Source organism: Rattus norvegicus, chromosome 16, assembly GCF_021556685.1.
Source record: "Rattus norvegicus strain SHRSP/BbbUtx chromosome 16, alternate assembly SHRSP_T2T, whole genome shotgun sequence".
NCBI classification, from domain to species: domain Eukaryota; kingdom Metazoa; phylum Chordata; class Mammalia; order Rodentia; family Muridae; genus Rattus; species Rattus norvegicus.
In genome coordinates this window covers 77404507-77422706 of record NC_141549.1, presented here as the reverse complement: position 1 = coordinate 77422706, position 18200 = coordinate 77404507, and the positions used below count along the sequence as shown (strand labels likewise).

Sequence of the window (18200 nt, the reverse complement as noted above, 5' to 3'; positions counted from 1 at the left end):
GCGTGTGTGCGTGTGTGTGTGTGTGTGTGTGTGTGTGGCTATGCTGTCCTCCCTGAAACACACGGGGGGTGCCTATGCTGTCCTGCCTGAAACACACAGGGGTGCCTATGCTGTCCCCCCTGAAACACATGGGGTGGGGCTATGCTGTCCTGCCTGAAACACACAGGGGGGTGCCTATGCTGTCCTCCCTGAAACACACAAGGGTGCCTATGCTGTCCTCCCTGAAACACACAGGGGTGCCTATGCTGTCCTCCCTAAAACACACAGGGGAGGTGCCTATGCTGTCCTCCCTGAAACACACAGGGGGTGCCTATGCTGTCCTCCCTGAAACACACGGGGGGTGCCTATGCTGTCCTCCCTAAAACACACAGGGGGTGGGTGCTGTCCTCCCTGAAACACACAGGGGGTGCCTATGCTGTCCTCCCCTGAAACACACGGGGGAGGGGCTACGCTGTCCTGCCCTGAAACACACAGGGGTGCCTATGCTGTCCTGCCCTGGACGGGAGAGCCAGCAGCTCATGGAATCAGCCTCCTGCCATCATCCACAGCGCACAGTATGCCCACTCAAGTGTGAGGAGATGAACTTGAATGGACTCAGCTGTGGGTGACTAAGGTTTTCCTTACTTCATATTCATAACAAGACTACGCTAATGAGAAGCGATGCCAGGAGAGCTGAGGAGTCAGGGTCCTGAGGGGTCACTTCAAGGTAGACGAGAGTCGACCAGCTATGAATTTCACAGTTATTTCATTTTTCCACCATTTAAAAATGAAGTAGTATTTCAGGGGCTTATTCAAGGTAACAGGCAGAACCCAGTCCATGGGTGCTGTACAGAGATGGAGAGATAAGCTATGTCCAGCAAACAAAACGACAGCAGCTTGTACACACCAAACGTATAGCACATATATTGGACCAAGTAACCCTGAATCGAGTGACACACAGCCATACAGTGAGATGGGAAATTTACAGTCAAGCGGTAAAAAACCAAGATGCACGACTGCTGCCCAGGTTAAGGCTAGAGTGGCCCTGGAGGGTGCTGAAGCCTAGGGCAGGACGTGAACTGGGCTCAGAAGGCTGGAAGGAAACACACAGAAAGAAACATCCCAGAAAGGACCATACATGATCTGACAGGTAAGACTCGCAGAAGGGCCGGGGAGTCGAAACCACGAGAGATGTGGACTAACATTTAGCTCAGTCTCTAGGTATGGCCATGGCTGACGACTTGGCTTGGCATCTTGAGTGGGAAGCAGAGGAAATCTGAGTGAATGTGTGCTGCTGACGTGCACACTGCCATGTCAAAGACCGCAGCCTGAGAAGCTGTGGCAAAGCCCTCCCGGCAGCGGTGAGGATCAGAGATGGCAGAGCTTTCCTAGGGTCCAAGTATGGATGCCGATGGTTGACGGCGCGTGCAGAAAAGGTGCATTGTAGTCCCCCTCTCCCGACAGACAGCTCGAAGACTCTCCTCTCTACAGAGACAGCTCCTGAGAAGATTAGCTAAACCCAAGCCCACCTCCTCCACCCCACCTCCTTGTTCAGCCTTGTGAATAACCTCGCCTCTCCGTAACAATGCAGTGAGCTTCAGAGGTGCTGTTGGTCCACCAGAGAGCTCAGCCTGCCCAACCCCAGCACTCCTGCCTGTCAGTCAGCCATTGCCTCATTCCCCTGCCACCCCTAGTTAGGTCAAGTCCCTGGGACCAGACGAGGACTTGCCGGTGACGGTCAGGGCATGGGTTCACCTCACTTAGTTGTTGCTGAGCTATGGAGGACCCCAGAGGGAACTTAGCAGGATGTAAATAATTAAACCCTATGGATACAGGACCGGGATAATGTCTCTGCAGTCCCCGCTGGGGAAGCTGCATCCATGCAGGAGAAGAGAAACGGGATCCACGTACTCTAGTTGGTCGGCTAGATGGGAAACACAACTGAATTCAGGAAAATGAGACACAGTTTCTTTCCTAGGAAATAGGATGCTTAAGCTTTCAGCCCTGAGACTGACAACCTGTTTGTGTTTATTGAACTCTAGATTCTGCTCTTCAATCACAATGATTGTTACCACCAAGAAGTAAGCTATTAACTAAGTTTTCCTTGGAGTCTCTGTTATCTACTCCCACCCCTGATTTCTTTTTTTTTTAAAGATGGGATCTCACTGTGTAGTCCAGGCTAGCCCCAAGCTTCTTCTTTCCTTGTCTCCGCCATCCAAGTACCTATACTGTAGGCAAATGCTGAGAGGACAGGCATTCGACACAATGTCGCGACCTTGTAGCCTTGTAAGCACTTCCTGAAGGTAGTCGTTCTCTATCCCCCTACTCTCCTTGGGCTGTGCAGTTTCCCCTGTTTGGTACAATTCCTCTCTACAGCATCATTCAGAGCCAGCTTCTCCAGTGTGAACCTTTCAATGCTATTCCAGGGTTTTTACAACACAATTTAAAACCGTTCAAGCCATTCTTTTGAAAGGGGTAATAACCTGTCCCTTCTCTCTCCCCAGTTTCTCTTCCAGGTGCTCTCTTTACTTTCCAAGCCCCAGCCACCCTACTGCATCTTCCAGCTTTTGCGGTATCTCCCCTCCCCTCCTCCCACAGCTGTCTCCTACTTTAGCCCTTCTCTTTAGGCCTGGACTTAGCTAGATGCTCCCTGTATGTATCCTTAGATACTGTGTGCTTTCTGTTTGTTTGTTTGTTTTAATCAGTGGCACCTGAGACAATGTTTTCTGAATTATCTGTGCATCATGGTAACAAACGTCTGTCTTCGTTTTTGTTTTTTTGTTTTTCTCAGATGCTAAGTTCCTGGTGAGCACTTCCCCTTGTGCTGGCTCTGAGTACACTCTCTGGCATACAATATTCCCGGTGAAGGAGTGCTCAGATAATGCTCCATTATTCAGATCGCATAACACACAGAAGGGAAATCACAGCCTCACCTCTTCCTCACTGGCTCCTGAGACCCTGCAAGAAACTCAGCCTCACAGACAATCAGATAAAACCCCGTGGCGCAGAGAGCTTCCAGGCTCTCCCTAAGGCCACAGGTACAGCCCCTTCTCACATCAGAGCAGAGGCTGAATCTTTCCAGAGGGCACAAAACATGAGGAAATTATCAATTCTAACTATCCATGGAGCCCGCGAGACTGAGACACAGGTAGGAAGGATAGACAGTCCCACAGACATAAACATCAGTGAGACCGAGAGGCAAACACTCAAGACTGAGACACAGGTAGGAAGGACAGACAGACCCACAGACATAAATATCAGTGAGACGGAGAAGCAAACACTTGAGCCCCATTTCTTACCAGGTATTGCAGGGTCCCCACAAATGACGTGCACAGACTGCCCTGATCCAGCTCCTTGGCATATCCTAGATCAATAATTTTGTGTATTAACTGGAAAAGAAAAGGGTGGGGATGGGTAGGGAGAAGAAATCTGAAGGCTGTAAGAAGGCAGTCTCCTTACAGGCAGTTTGCCATCAGAGCAAAGACATTTCTGAATTCCCAAAGGATACTGGTGTCCTAAACGTCTTAGAGCCACTGCATTCACAGGAGAGTGCTCTCAGCAGGGTAGATGTGGGCACCATAAAAATGTTGGGCAGATACTTTTCTTGGTCTGCCACCAATCAATTAAGAACCCATGTATCAGCCCTCGGGATCACCAAGCCTGGATTTGTAATGTGAGAGACCAGGCCAGCCCTGCTCAGGAAATATCAGAATTACTGGAAGGTGACTGTGCCACGGGCCTGCTACAGTCATGGGCTGGGCTGGGAATTGTGAGAGAGGCTCTATCAGGAGGGACGGGTGACCCCTGGCTCGACACAGCTGGCAAAGACTACAGCATCTAAGCCCGTGGGAGGCTACGATCACATTCGGGCAGGGCGGCCACGGAGAAGAAGGGTCACAAATAGCTCAGATGTGATGGCAAAAGCTGGACCATGTCCAAGATGGCCGACACTGGCTCTGCGTGTCTCTTCTCAGCCATGTCCATGGCCAGCGTCAGCTCATTTCAGCTCAGCAAAGGATGATGCTCGCCAGGCTATTTCTAAGAAGTGTTAGGTTGAGGGTGGACATGGATTAACAAACATTACTTCCCACGTCGGATTCCTATGACTCAGGCAACTAGCAATGAACTGCTTTCAGAGCCGGAGAAAATAAAAATAAAAACCCCAGTGTGATACATCTGAGCTTGCCTCAATCTGCTAGCAAGAACAGTCTGCACGGTTGTTTCAAGAAAAAACAGAAGAGAGAAATTTTAAAAGTTCTTAAGAGAACCAGAGTGCCTCAGGGAATACAGGAACGAGCACTTGCAAGGCGTATCCTCCCGTGGCAGAGCAGCTCACGCGGCCCTGAGATGCCCTGAGCCCTGGGACGGCCACTCACTCTTTTCTCTCCTTGCTGTAGGACAATGTTCTCTGGCTTCAGGTCCCGGTGGATGATTCTGTTTTCATGAAGGTATCTAAGAGCCGATGCTGAGGGAGAGCAACGGGGACCCATGTTTTATTATGTCTAGAAAATGCCTTTTTGTTTCAGCATTGACTAGCCTGTGAGACGATAGGGTGTGTCTTATCTTGACACATTTTCTGACTTTAGAGCAGCCTGTCGCTGAGGTTGGGTGAAGGGGACGGGGGGGGGGGGACGAGAGAGCAGAGTTCTAGCTGTGAGATTCTGATGTATCCGCTGATGACATCACCCAGCTGGCGAGGCGCTCGCCCAGCGTGCACGCTAACGTATCACATGAGGACAAGTCTCGCTGGTGTTTGGGAGTGGTGGAGAGATGGAGGCAGGAAGATCAGGAGTTTAAAGTCATCCTCTAGAGAGATCGAGGCCGGCCTGTGAGAGACCCCAGTTAGCAGAGGGGGGCGGGGAAGGGGGGGACGGGAAATGCCACAAAAACGTTTTGAAAATTCATGGTGAAAGACACCATCAAGTTTGAAGGCACAGGGGGTTGGGAACGAGCATCTGTGGCATATACTCCACAGCAAACACAGCCCTTAAAAACCAGCAGGAAGGGGGTGGAGAGTAAATCAATTAATTAATATTAAAAAAGAAAAATGAAATTAAAATACTTTTAATCATTGCAAAAAAAAAAAAAAACCCAGCATGAAGCAAAGATCTAGGTGCGCTAGCACAGGCTGGGGACTCTAGCCACTCAGGAGCCCAAGACAGAAGGGTGGCAAACTCAAGCTAGCCTGGGAACTTGATGAGACTGTCCCAAAATCAAAGTAAAAAGAGGTTGTGATGTAGCTCAGTTGTAGAGCACCTGCCTATGAGAACGAAGGTCTCGGTTCAATACCCAGGATGGGGACAAACAAAAAACCAAAGGAAGGCGAAGGAAAGCTAACTCCATCTCACGAATGGAAGTGAATGGCAACCAGGGTAGTGAACAGCTGCTCATACTGACATCCAAGACTGCAGAGCGAAGCAACAAGGGTGCTCTGCTACACCAGTGTGCACTATCCACCCACCCATCCACCCATCCACCCACCCACCCACCCATCCATCCACCCACCTACCCATCCATCCATCCACCCACCTACCCATCCATCCATCCACCCACCCACCCAGCCATCCACCCATCCATCCATTCATCTACCATCTATCTTCTATCTATCTATCTATCTATCTATCTATCTATCTATCTATCTATCCATCCACACCCATCCATCCACTTACCCATCCATCCACCCACCCACCCATCCATCCACCCATCCACCCATCCATCCATCCACCCATCCATCCATCCACCCATCCATCCATCCATCCATCCACCCACCCATCCACCCATCCACCCACCCATCCATCCATCTATCTACTATCTATCTATCTACCTATCTATCTATCTATCTATCTATCTATCTATCTATCCATCCATCCATCCATCTATCTATGTATCTGGTTTAAACTACAGTTTCTACCTCAGAACAACTAGCTTACAAAATTGAAAACACCACTGCCTAGCAAAGCTGAGTTCAATCTTTCTTCAAATCACACAGGAGAGGGGAGTTGGGATGTGGCTGAGTGGCAGATGCTGGCCCGCTATGTGCAGCACTTGGGTTTGACCCCAGCCTCTGGATATGGTGGTGCCTGTAATGCAGGCTCAGGAACTGCAGGGTGAGCATGAGCCCTACTCCTATGGAGAATCTGCCTCAAAGGCCTTTCTCCTAAAACAGTATAACGTAGAGTAACAGGTAAAGAAATAAGCTGAAATGTAGTTATAGTCAAGAAATACCTTGTTAGACAATGACAGATCTATATTATACTGGGCAATTCCTTGAATATGTGTGTGGTGTACATGTGCACATAAGTGATGTGTGTGCACATGAAGGCCAAAGATGTCAGGATTCTTCTTGTTTGTTGTTTTGTTTTCAAGGCAGGGTTTCTCTGTGAAACAAGCTCTGACTGTCCTGGACTCGATTTGTAGAGCAGACTGGCCTTGAACTCACAGAAATCTGCCTGCCTCTGCCTCCTGAGTGCTGGGATTAAAGGAATCAGACAGGTAGAATTCTAAGAGCTTTCTTGGACTGAGTAGGCCCTAGGTGGCTAAAACAGCCAGCATTCTGACAGACAAGGTTTTCAAACATCTTTTGAAACACAGGTCCCCAATGAGTCTGACTGTACATTTCACAAACAGCCCTCGAGGAACAGTGTCAGGAAACTGATCAACACTGTCTTAATCCCAGAGAACCCAAACTTGTTTAAACTAGGTGGACATGCAATGTTGAGACTGAAAAAGAAATGCTGTCTGGAAGCTTATTTAAAAAATCTAAACCCTTGGATGCAGTGATAAAATATACCCATAAAAACTGAAAATCACAACATTTAAGTTTAATCTCTCATGCTCCAGTTAGAGAAACAAACTCTCGTTTTTAGACAACACTGTCGGGCTTAGCATGCATTCATTCTTCGGTTCTGTTCATAGCGCTAAGACAAACAGCTCTCTGGACTACACCCTGGCCTGTTGTGGCATGGATTCTGGACTACACTCTGGCCTGTTGTGGCATGGATTCTGGACTACACCCTGGCCCGTTGTAGCATGGATTCTGGACTACACCCTGGCCCGTTGTAGCATGGATTCTGTACTACACCCTGGCCTGTTGTAGCATGGATTCTGTACTACACCCTGGCCCGTTGTGTCATGGATTCTGGACTACACCCTGGCCTGTTGTGTCATGGATTCTGGACTACACCCTGGCCCGTTGTAGCATGGATTCTGGACTACACCCTGGCCTGTTGTAGCATGGGTTCTGGACTACACCCTGGCCTGTTGTAGCATGGATTCTGTACTACACCCTGGCCTGTTGTAGCATGGATTCTGTACTACACCCTGGCCCGTTGTAGCATGGATTCTGGACTACACCCTGGCCCGTTGTAGCATGGATTCTGTACTACACCCTGGCCCGTTGTGTCATGGATTCTGGACTACACCCTGGCCTGTTGTGTCATGGATTCTGGACTACACCCTGGCCTGTTGTAGCATGGGTTCTGGACTACACCCTGGCCTGTTGTAGCATGGGTTCTGGACTACACCCTGGTCTGTTGTAGCATGGGTTCTGGACTACACCCTGGCCTGTTGTAGCATGGATTCTGTACTACACCCTGGCCCGTTGTAGCATGGATTCTGGACTACACCCTGGCCCGTTGTAGCATGGATTCTGTACTACACCCTGGCCCGTTGTGTCATGGATTCTGGACTACACCCTGGCCTGTTGTAGCATGGGTTCTGGACTACACCCTGGCCTGTTGTGTCATGGATTCTGGACTACACCCTGGCCTGTTGTAGCATGGGTTCTGGACTACACCCTGGCCTGTTGTAGCATGGGTTCTGGACTACACCCTGGTCTGTTGTAGCATGGGTTCTGGACTACACCCTGGCCTGTTGTAGCATGGATTCTGGACTACACCCTGGCCTGTTGTGGCATGGATTCTGGACTACACCCTGGCCTGTTGTGGCATGGATTCTGGACTACACCCTGGCCTCTTGTAGCATGGATTCTGTACTACACCCTGGCCCGTTGTAGCATGGATTCTGTACTACACCCTGGCCCATTGTAGCATGGATTCTGTACTACACCCTGGCCCGTTGTAGCATGGATTCTGTACTACACCCTGGCCTGTTGTAGCATGGATTCTGTACTACACCCTGGCCTGTTGTAGCATGGATTCTGTACTATACCCTGGCCTGTTGTAGCATGGATTCTGGACTACACCCTAGCCTGTTGTGGCATGGATTCTGGACTACACCCTGGCCTGTTGTAGCATGGATTCTGTACTATACCCTGGCCTGTTGTAGCATGGGTTCTGGACTACACCCTGGCCCGTTGTAGCATGGATTCTGGACTACACCCTGGCCTGTTGTAGCATGGATTCTGGACTACACCCTGGCCTGTTGTAGCATGGATTCTGTACTACACCCTGGCCCGTTGTGTCATGGATTCTGGACTACACCCTGGCCTGTTGTGTCATGGATTCTGGACTACACCCTGGCCTGTTGTAGCATGGGTTCTGGACTACACCCTGGCCCGTTGTAGCATGGATTCTGGACTACACCCTGGCCTGTTGTAGCATGGGTTCTGGACTACACCCTGGCCTGTTGTAGCATGGATTCTGTACTACACCCTGGCCCGTTGTGTCATGGATTCTGGACTACACCCTGGCCTGTTGTGTCATGGATTCTGGACTACACCCTGGCCTGTTGTAGCATGGATTCTGTACTACACCCTGGCCTGTTGTAGCATGGGTTCTGGACTACACCCTGGCCTGTTGTAGCATGGATTCTGGACTACACCCTGGCCTGTTGTAGCATGGATTCTGTACTACACCCTGGCCTGTTGTAGCATGGGTTCTGGACTACACCCTGGCCTGTTGTGTCATGGATTCTGGACTACACCCTAGCCTGTTGTGGCATGGATTCTGGACTACACCCTGGCCTGTTGTAGCATGGATTCTGTACTACACCCTGGCCTGTTGTGTCATGGATTCTGTACTACACCCTGGCCCGTTGTAGCATGGATTCTGGACTACACCCTAGCCTGTTGTGGCATGGATTCTGGACTACACCCTGGCCTGTTGTAGCATGGATTCTGTACTACACCCTGGCCCGTTGTGTCATGGATTCTGGACTACACCCTGGCCTGTTGTGTCATGGATTCTGGACTACACCCTGGCCTGTTGTAGCATGGGTTCTGGACTACACCCTGGCCCGTTGTAGCATGGATTCTGGACTACACCCTGGCCTGTTGTAGCATGGGTTCTGGACTACACCCTGGCCTGTTGTAGCATGGATTCTGTACTACACCCTGGCCCGTTGTGTCATGGATTCTGGACTACACCCTGGCCTGTTGTGTCATGGATTCTGGACTACACCCTGGCCTGTTGTAGCATGGATTCTGTACTACACCCTGGCCTGTTGTAGCATGGGTTCTGGACTACACCCTGGCCTGTTGTAGCATGGATTCTGGACTACACCCTGGCCTGTTGTAGCATGGATTCTGTACTACACCCTGGCCTGTTGTAGCATGGGTTCTGGACTACACCCTGGCCTGTTGTGTCATGGATTCTGGACTACACCCTGGTCTGTTGTAGCATGGATTCTGGACTACACCCTGGCCTGTTGTAGCATGGATTCTGGACTACACCCTGGCCTGTTGTAGCATGGATTCTGGACTACACCCTGGCCTGTTGTAGCATGGATTCTGGACTACACCCTGGCCTGTTGTGGCATGGATTCTGGACTACACCCTGGCCTGTTGTGGCATGGATTCTGGACTACACCCTGGCCTGTTGTAGCATGGATTCTGTACTACACCCTGGCCTGTTGTAGCATGGATTCTGCAGAGATCCAGTGTGGTACCTGCGGCAGGCAATTATGTCACTGTAATTGTCAGGGTGGTATCCAGGTCTACACCTGTGGGGTTCCTGTGCACAAAAGGATGGCTACAGCACTTGAAGACGCACAGATGAAGGGGTCTGGGGCAGACAGTGGTAAAAGGACCCTCTCAGCCAGGCATAGCAATGCACATCCGTAACCCCAGGACTCAGGGGCTGAGGTGAGAGGGGCTGCTGTGAGTCTGAGGCCACACACCAGAAAGTGCCCTTCTGAAAATGGCTTGGGAAAAGCCAGCATGGGGTCCTGACAATGACCTGCTATGATAATGTATTGTTGGAGGCAGTGGGGACAGGCAGGGAGACAAGACTATGACGTGAAAGACATACTGGATTTTTGGTGACCTCTCTATTCTTATTCCTTTGGTTTGCCTGTTTTGAGACACACCCTCTGGTCCCTCACTCAGGTTGGCATCAAACTTGCTCTGTGGCTGGAGGTGATTTTAAAGTCCAGATCCCTACTCCCAACCCCAGAGCTAGGGCGTGTGCCAACATGCCGGTTTACGCATACTAGGCAAGCATTCTGCCAACTAAACTATATCCCAGCTCGAGCTGGAGAGCGTTTCAGTGTCATTAGTGTCTTTTCAGGCAGGCATGGTGAGGAAGGCATGAAGGAGCGACAGGGGAAGATGAGCTTTGACGATCTCTTTTTATTTGGGTACTTTGTCTGCATGTGTGATGTGTACCCTGTGCGTGTCTGGGGCCAATGATGGCCAGAAGAGGTTTTTAGATCCCTTGGAACTGGAGCCTCAGAAGATTATGAGCCACCACATGGGAACTGAAAACCAATTCTGGATTCCCCCAAAGAGTAACAAGTACTCTTAACTGCTGACCCAAAAGATGAGATTTAAACTTGACACTCGTGTCTGTGTAGGCAGAAACATGGATCTGATAAAAAAAAGGAGATATCACAAAAGGGTCAAGTTTTTAGAATAAAAATGAATTTTAGGATTCGGTTTTGGAGTGGCTTTGAGAGAGATATTCTGCAGACATGGACATGGAGTTCAGGCTAGAGAATAGACTCTGGGAAGACACAGTTGGTAAAGATGCTCAAGAAGCCAGGCAGGCAAAACCAGAGTAAGGCAGAGCACAGCTGGTCCGGGTACAGAGAAAGGTGAATGCGATGGCGGTTGGAAGGAAAAGCAAGAAGGCACTGTGCAAGATGGGGCGTGGCCCGCGGCGTGTGCAATCTACCTGGAGTCCTGACATTCTGGAAGCTGAGGCAGGGGGATCATGAGGTCAGTGATAGACTGGGGTCACTGACTAAGGCTCTGTTTTAAGACAGGGTGCAGCCACCTGCCCCTTAGTCCTGACAGCTTAGGAATTTGCTGCTCCACTTGCAGGAAGAAAGCACACCAATGTTTGTAAAGGACAGTAAACAAGACTGCATAGTGGAACCGTACCCCCCGCAGGCCATTTCAGGGTCATAACACGGACGTCCGAACTGTTAGCGCTGCCCTATGTCTGTCCCAGGTTCTCTTGCCCGTACGAGGCCCTGATCTGATGGGCTGGCTCTGGCGCAGGCTGGCTCTGGCGCAGGCTGGCTTCATCTGCGTCTGCCAGGCAGCGGCCCGTTTTCTGATGTCCAACTTGCTGGAGCCATATGTGGTAACTTACTCACTGCAAGAGTCTGCGTCTGGTACCATGATGGTGCTCTGTGTGGGTGTCCTAAGATTAGGGGCAGACAAATTTAGCCCAGATAAGAAGGGAATGACTCTGGACCCTGTGGGCAAGAGGGTGACTTGATAAGTAACTGACGTCGGTCAGGCAGGGAGGAGCTGTGGTGACCCCGGCATCGAGGGTTAGGGTCGTGCTTAGAACAAAATGTGCTCGGGATACAGAATGCTTGTGCTAGGTGAGCTGCTCCAAGCCAAGCTTTCGAACTGACTTAGTAGGAGACAGTTACAAAAGGAATAAATCTGATGGGCCTCGTACCAAACCAGAAATGAAATGGGGGCTGGGGGTACGCAAGTAAAATGGGAATTTATCAGTAACTTCGAACAGAGTCATAGGATAGGAATGCGTCCCAGCAACGGCTGGGTTAGAGAGGGGTCTGGAGAAGATCGATTAGTCGTTTCCAGGAAGGACAACGCCCACCTGTTGTGTTTGCTGGCTCCGACCTCATCCATAAATCATAGTAGGGACTGTGGCTGGTTTTCAGGATCCGGCCGGGAGGGAAGGAGAAACCAATCTACTGGTTTCCATTTTAGGAAGAGCAGCTTGCTAAGAGCTTACCTACAGCATCCCGTTTTATGGTCAACAATTCTAAAGAGGTGAACCATGCTCCTAATACAGCTAAGGGGACAAACATTCTGAGAGTTTGAGCCCCATGCTTCAGGTCACAGGGTTAATAAGAGGAAGAACTGGTTTGTATGCTGGGAGAATGAATACAGGGGTGTCCAGTATGGGGGAAGTGAGCACTTACAGATTTTAATTCCTTTTGGGACCTGTTGATCTTATAACAGGCAAGGCAGTGTGTACCGGCCGCCACTTCTCTGGACGCCAGAGACAAAGCAGTGACTAAGGTCTCTGATTTCAAGACGCTTAGCTCCATGGCAGAGTGTTTGCCAGCATGTATGAGGACACGGGTCCCGCCTGCACCAGGCGGGCAGAACTTTTTGCTTTTGTTCCTTCGGGACGCGGTTTCCACTGTAGCCCAGGCTATCCTCAAATTCACAGCGGTACTCTTGCCTCTACTGTCCAAGTACTAGGACCACTGGTGTGAGCCACCGGTCCCAGTTAGAGACTTCTGCTAGCTATGTGACAGACACATGAGTAACCAAATGAGCAGATGGAAAAACATCAGCGAACAATGTCCAAGGGAGACAACCATAGGAGGCTGTAACCAAGAGGAAGAAAATGCTGCCCTTGGAGACAGATAACACCCCCTCCACCCCATTACTACCAACCGGAGCAAATTAGCAATCTGGCTGCTGATTTTAAGAGATGCAATCAGTTAAACATCTAAGCAAAACATGGGTGGGTGAGCATGAGGCACAGACCATGAAGAGAAGTGGAATTCTAGACCTTGGGGCTAGATCCTACAGGTACACACACAGGGCCCTTCCAGAAGACACATACACCCACACACGGGAGAGTCAGAGACCAAAAGGTGGCTGCTCAGTCAACTAAGACTATACTAATATCGCCTAGCCCTCCACAGGTCTTCATTCAAAAGGAGACTACACGATGCAGAGAAAGGAGGGTATTTTATATGCCAGACTGCTTGGATCTCAGCCTTAAATACACGGTTGCCTGACCCCACTCCCCATCCCCTCCAACAGCCCTTTTGCCTCCCCTCTACCCTAAGAGGCATAAGAAGCAGCAACCACGCAGCCAAGATTCTGGAGGGTGAGAGGCTCCTGGGCTGCGAGGTTAGAGAACACAGCCCATACGTGGGGTAAACGCTCATGACTGGGAAATCTAAGGGAAGGGCGGATGACCTTATTACTTCACACTTTCTGCATTTCTGTACTGGAAAAACAAAGCTGGAATAAACGAATCCTGTGTACAAGTTGAGAAGAACAAAGTAGGGGAGGATGAAAATGGAATCATTCTCCAAAATGGGGAACATATATTCATGGATAAACTCTGGATAACTCTGACCCTTAGAGCCCAAACGACCATCAACCTTGGGGGAAACATCATCATCATCATCATCATCATCATCATCATCATCATCATCATCATCATCATCACCACTACCATCATCACCACCACCATCACCCCCCCATCACAACCACCCTCACCCCCATCATCATCATCTCCAATTTTAAAGCTTTTAGTATCTGCTTCTGTAGGTGAGAGGCAGAGCTGACCATCAGAGCCCCAGCTCTGTTTGCACTGGAGCCGCAGGAGCTAGGAGACACCACTGCAGGCCCATGGCCTCTCCTCCCTGATGCCAGCCTTCTCAGAGTGCCAAAAGCACCCACAGCTGGGACACTCATAGTTCCGGTGTATTAAACAAGAGTGGGTTTTTCTATGACGGTGGTTGGCAAATAACTGCCAGCGAGAGGGTAGGAAAGTTCACTACCCATGGGTGAAGCTGTCCAGATGACGAGCTACTTCCCTGGCCGTTCCAGGAAAGTGGGGAGTGGGGCTCGAGTGGGAAAGGAAATCTCTTACTCTGAACACACAGTCATTCGTACCATGACTTAGAAAGGAAGGAACTCTGAGTCCACTACAATTCTAACCAGCCCCGACTGGCCCCTTAATCCACCAGGCTTTCTGTATACCTCACCACACCCTCTGCAGAGACCACAGGACAGAAACGATTCCCTCTGTGCCGTCCTGTTGGACTCTTAGGGAACTGCACATCTACCGGGAAGGGCCTGGCCTTGTTTCTAGGGTGGGACTTACCTATGTCACTCAGCAGGGTGAGGATGGCTCCTTCCCGGAGGCCACAGCAGTTTTCGAACTGGTTCAAGTACTGCAGAAAACACGAGAGATGTGGTCAGTGTGGAGTGTCACGCAGCTTGATAAGCCCAGCAGTGTCCTCTGTCAGTCAGACAGATGAGTGCTGGTACCACAGCGGCGCCCAGAGTAGGAACACTGGCATAGAGTGCTCCTGGGTCAGTGAGGCAGCAGCCTCTGGGTACCCATGGTGTCACTTCCCTGGCCCTGGCAGGAAGTATTTGAGTAAACCTCACTTACAGCCCTAAGTCTGAAGGATGTGACCAAGGTCAAATGTCAATAGCAACTGAGTTTGCTCTCGAGACTCCTGCAGAAAGAACGGATACAGAAGGACCCACAAAAGCCACCTGACCGCTCTGCTCACCAGGTCTCCCTTGGATAACTCACTAGGGGATGTGCACGCGCTGTGTGTCTGAGCGTTGCACCTCGCTCTGCAGGGATGAACTCAGTGGGCTCTACCTGCTTCCCCAGCACCCCCGTCCCGAGTCCCACCGCTCGGTCTAAGGTGAAGGCACTGAGACCCGGGAGTCATTATCAGTTGGCACACACACGCAGTTGAAAGGCAGAGCTGTAAAGTGAAGTGAACTTTGAATCCTTTGTGTGTCTGGCTCTCCGGCTTGTCCATGCGCTCCCCGTGCTGCTGTGGGTCAGCTGTGGTGATTAACGCTTAAATTCACGAACATCCCTGAGTACTTGACCTCTGAACCATCGTACCTTTCACTCTTTATGGCTTTGGTCTGTTTTGGGGTTGTGTATTTTTTTTTTAACCAGGTCTCACCATACTACCGCAGTTGATCTCAAATTTGAACAGCGTTTCCTTCCTTAACTCCCCCGATGATGGCTGCACGACAGGTACAGGCTAAGCACTGTGGACTTAAGCCTTGAGATTAACGCTCATTCTGAAGTTTACTATGTGCTGGTCAAGCCTATCTAAGACAGCGGCTCTAAATGACCCTCTCACGGGGGTTGTCCAAAACCACTGGAGAACAGATATTCACATGGTAATTCCTAACCAGCAAAATACGGCAGTGAAAATAACTTTATGGCTGGGGTCAGTCCAACACGAGGAGTGCGTTAGAGCCGCTGTAGCCTTAGGAGGGCTGAGAGCCACTGTGCTAAGAAATAATACAGATTTTGAACTTTTAAGAAAAGGAAAAGACAGGCTACCTTATTTGGGGATGAAAGGGACGAAGATTGTAGGCGTTCTGGGCGACAGGGCCCTGTCTCTGGTGCCATTCCGAGTGACAGAAGGACAGGACAGAGGTCCTTTATGCAATCATATCCTGCCTCTCCCTAGATCACACTGAAGCCCATGCCAACAGTCATGCTGAAATTTCCATCACCTTTTCCCCTGCGTTACGAGTTCTTTGCTGCCTGAAAGGGCAAGTGTAAGCCGCCCCTGAATTTCCCTGTCACCTGGTCACACCCACTCACTCTAGCCTGAAGTCCTAGCCTGAGACAGTCGCATTTCCCGCTAACCGAGGTTAGCAACTGGATGGCCGCCAAGGTTGGAAAACAGGAGAATCATGGGTGGGCAAACATCTCTGTTTCTCTTCTGTTATCAACCTACGTATGGGGCACATCCTGTCCCCAAGTGATGTCACTCCCAGGGCATGCCCACCCCACAGGCGAGTCATGGAGATTTTTCTGTTTATAAGACGAGGCGAAAGGCCCGGAAGAATGAGGAGCACAGCGAGTGACGTACGTCTGGGAAACTGCTGTGTAGGAGATGTGAAGAGGCGGCCAAGTCACGTGCTGCGGCTCTGTTAGAGTAGAAGGCAGAATAGAGCTATAGGAAGAATAGGTAAAAACCAACTCACTCGGAGAGTTTACTTTTCTCAAAACTGGCACGACCGGGTTCACAGACCGCAGGACGGCTGCACCTGAGAGGGTCAGTGATCCGGGCTCTTCTGCTGCTAGCGCTTTTCCTAACTAGTGTCTCGGGGCCATGGCGTCTACCTGCAGCGCAGGAGTTCTATCTGGGTGCCAATACGTTGGAACCATAAACCAGGCACCCGTAAAAGCTTAAGGAGTCTCTCTCTCTCTCAAGGACACACGGAACTGTCCCTGCGACCAGAGGGGACGGCCGACGCCCACTGTCCAGTGTGGGGTTGGAGCAGAAGAGATAGGACAGGAGAGGGGAGGGGGAAGCCCTGTAGGTGAGTCAGGAGGATCTGGAACTGCAACCCTGTTCTCTGGTGACTAAGCTGGCTCCCTTCCTGCCCGCTGTGACTCTGTATCTCTGTAATGTCTGTGAGGAAAGTCTCTCCCCATTGGACAGTGGTGACACCAACCCCAAAAGCTTGCAGTGGTCCTAGCATGCCAATGGGGAAGAATGAGACTGAGTTTCTTCCTGTGGTCCAGGCCTGCTGGTAACTAACTTCCTTATCAGCTAGTGACCGTGTGACACAGCCCGTCTTCAGCTTTCTTGTGGGCATTTCTGACACAGCCTTTGATTTAGACGTACAGGAATCACCCCAAAGAAGGTGTCAGAAGAGGGAGTTTGAGTAGGTGAAGTTGGTTCACTGACTCTTCGACCTTACTGGATGACGGCAAAAGATCTCTCCTCTTCTCCCCTCCCAGGATGCCAGAGCACCCCAAATGGACCTACACCCCACAACCCCAGAAGACTCACTCTCCGGAGGTCTCCTCCTTGGCAGTACTCCATGGCCAGCAGAGGCAAATCATTGGGTGCCAAGTTCTGCATCCCCTCTGGGACATCCCGGGCGGCCACCACGTTGGGATGGTTCAGCCTGGAAAGAAGGGAAGCCAACAAGCATTGAGCTTCGGCTCAAATCCAACCCCTCACTCCATGTCTCAGCCAATCGCCTTCCAATGAAGGCAAAGAATGACCAGGCATTCTTAGTCACTAAACAGGAGAAGATGGGGGTCCGGGAAGGAGAGACTTACCTGGCACTCAAGTAAGTTATCAAGTATTTATTTACTCAGCCCTCCTTAGCCTCTGAACTCAAACACCCTACAAGTACATTACATATCACCTAATTGTCCTTAAAGTGCCCTATTTTATTCTTCGGGGTTTGTAAGACTGCTTTAAGGGGTGACAACAGGTACACTATGCCGTGTACGGGAAAGGTTGACACAAGCACATGTGTGGACATTCAACGAAGGAGATGCTGCTCTCTCATCGTTTTTTTTTTTTTTCTTTCTTTTCTTTTTTTCGGAGCTGGGGACCAAATCCAGGGCCTTGAGCTCGCTAGGCAAGCGCTCTACCGCTGAGCTAAATCCCCAACCCCTCTCTCATCTTTTAAGATGTGAGCAGAGGTCTGGGAGAGATGATGCTGAAGTTAAGACCACCAGGCTCTTGCAGAGGACCTGGGTTTGAGTCCCAGCACCCATGTGGTAAAGTTCAACCATTTCTAAACTCTGGTTCCAGCAGATCCGAGTCCCCTCCTGGCCTGCTCAGGCACTAAGCATGCCCGTGACACACGGACACAGATGCAGCCAAACCACTCGTACTCGTGAAAACAAATTAACTTTAAAAACGAAGGCCGTTGCAGCGGGAGTGTCTGCTTGATTCCTCCAAGCTAACTCTTTGGGTGCTCGCCGCCCACAGGTCCCACCGGCCGGGAGGACAGCATCCCTCAGGCCTGAAGGATCCTGTGTCCACACTGTGTAAATGTGCACAGAGGGCAGGGGCAGCGCAGTCACGTGCCACTCTGGAACTAGAAACAGGGAAACAAAGACTTTTGCTGACAAACCAAAACATACCATGCTATCATGCTGACTTTTAATTAACTTTCTGATTAAGCAATGTTTGACACAGTGTCTTACGCTGCCTAGGCTGGTCTCAAATTCCTGGGCTCAACTATTCCTGCTGTCTTCAACCTCCTGAGTAACTGGGCCTATAGGAGCACAGCACCATGCCTGGGTAAATTACATTTAATGTGATAAACTGACTGCAAAGCCCAG

General features: G+C 50.4%; 2 protein-coding genes across 2 annotated transcripts in view; both read right to left on the bottom strand.

Annotated features, from left to right (window-relative positions):
• Nucleotides 1-18200, bottom strand: part of Erich1 (glutamate-rich 1) — a gene marked incomplete at its 5' end in the record, with an annotated part of 52793804 nt that overhangs the window by 6241657 nt on the left and 46533947 nt on the right.
• Ikbkb (inhibitor of nuclear factor kappa B kinase subunit beta) overlaps nt 1-18200 on the bottom strand; it is a 52793-nt gene that overhangs the window by 22685 nt on the left and 11908 nt on the right. For both annotated transcript variants that reach the window (XR_015639597.1, NM_053355.3), the window contains 4 exon segments: nt 16906-17023; nt 14217-14286; nt 4356-4444; nt 3279-3368 (listed from right to left, as the gene is read on the bottom strand). Coding sequence is in view for 1 of the 2 variants with exons in the window: in NM_053355.3 (NP_445807.2) it covers nt 3279-3368; nt 4356-4444; nt 14217-14286; nt 16906-17023 (367 nt within the window). In the remaining variant the exon portion in view is untranslated.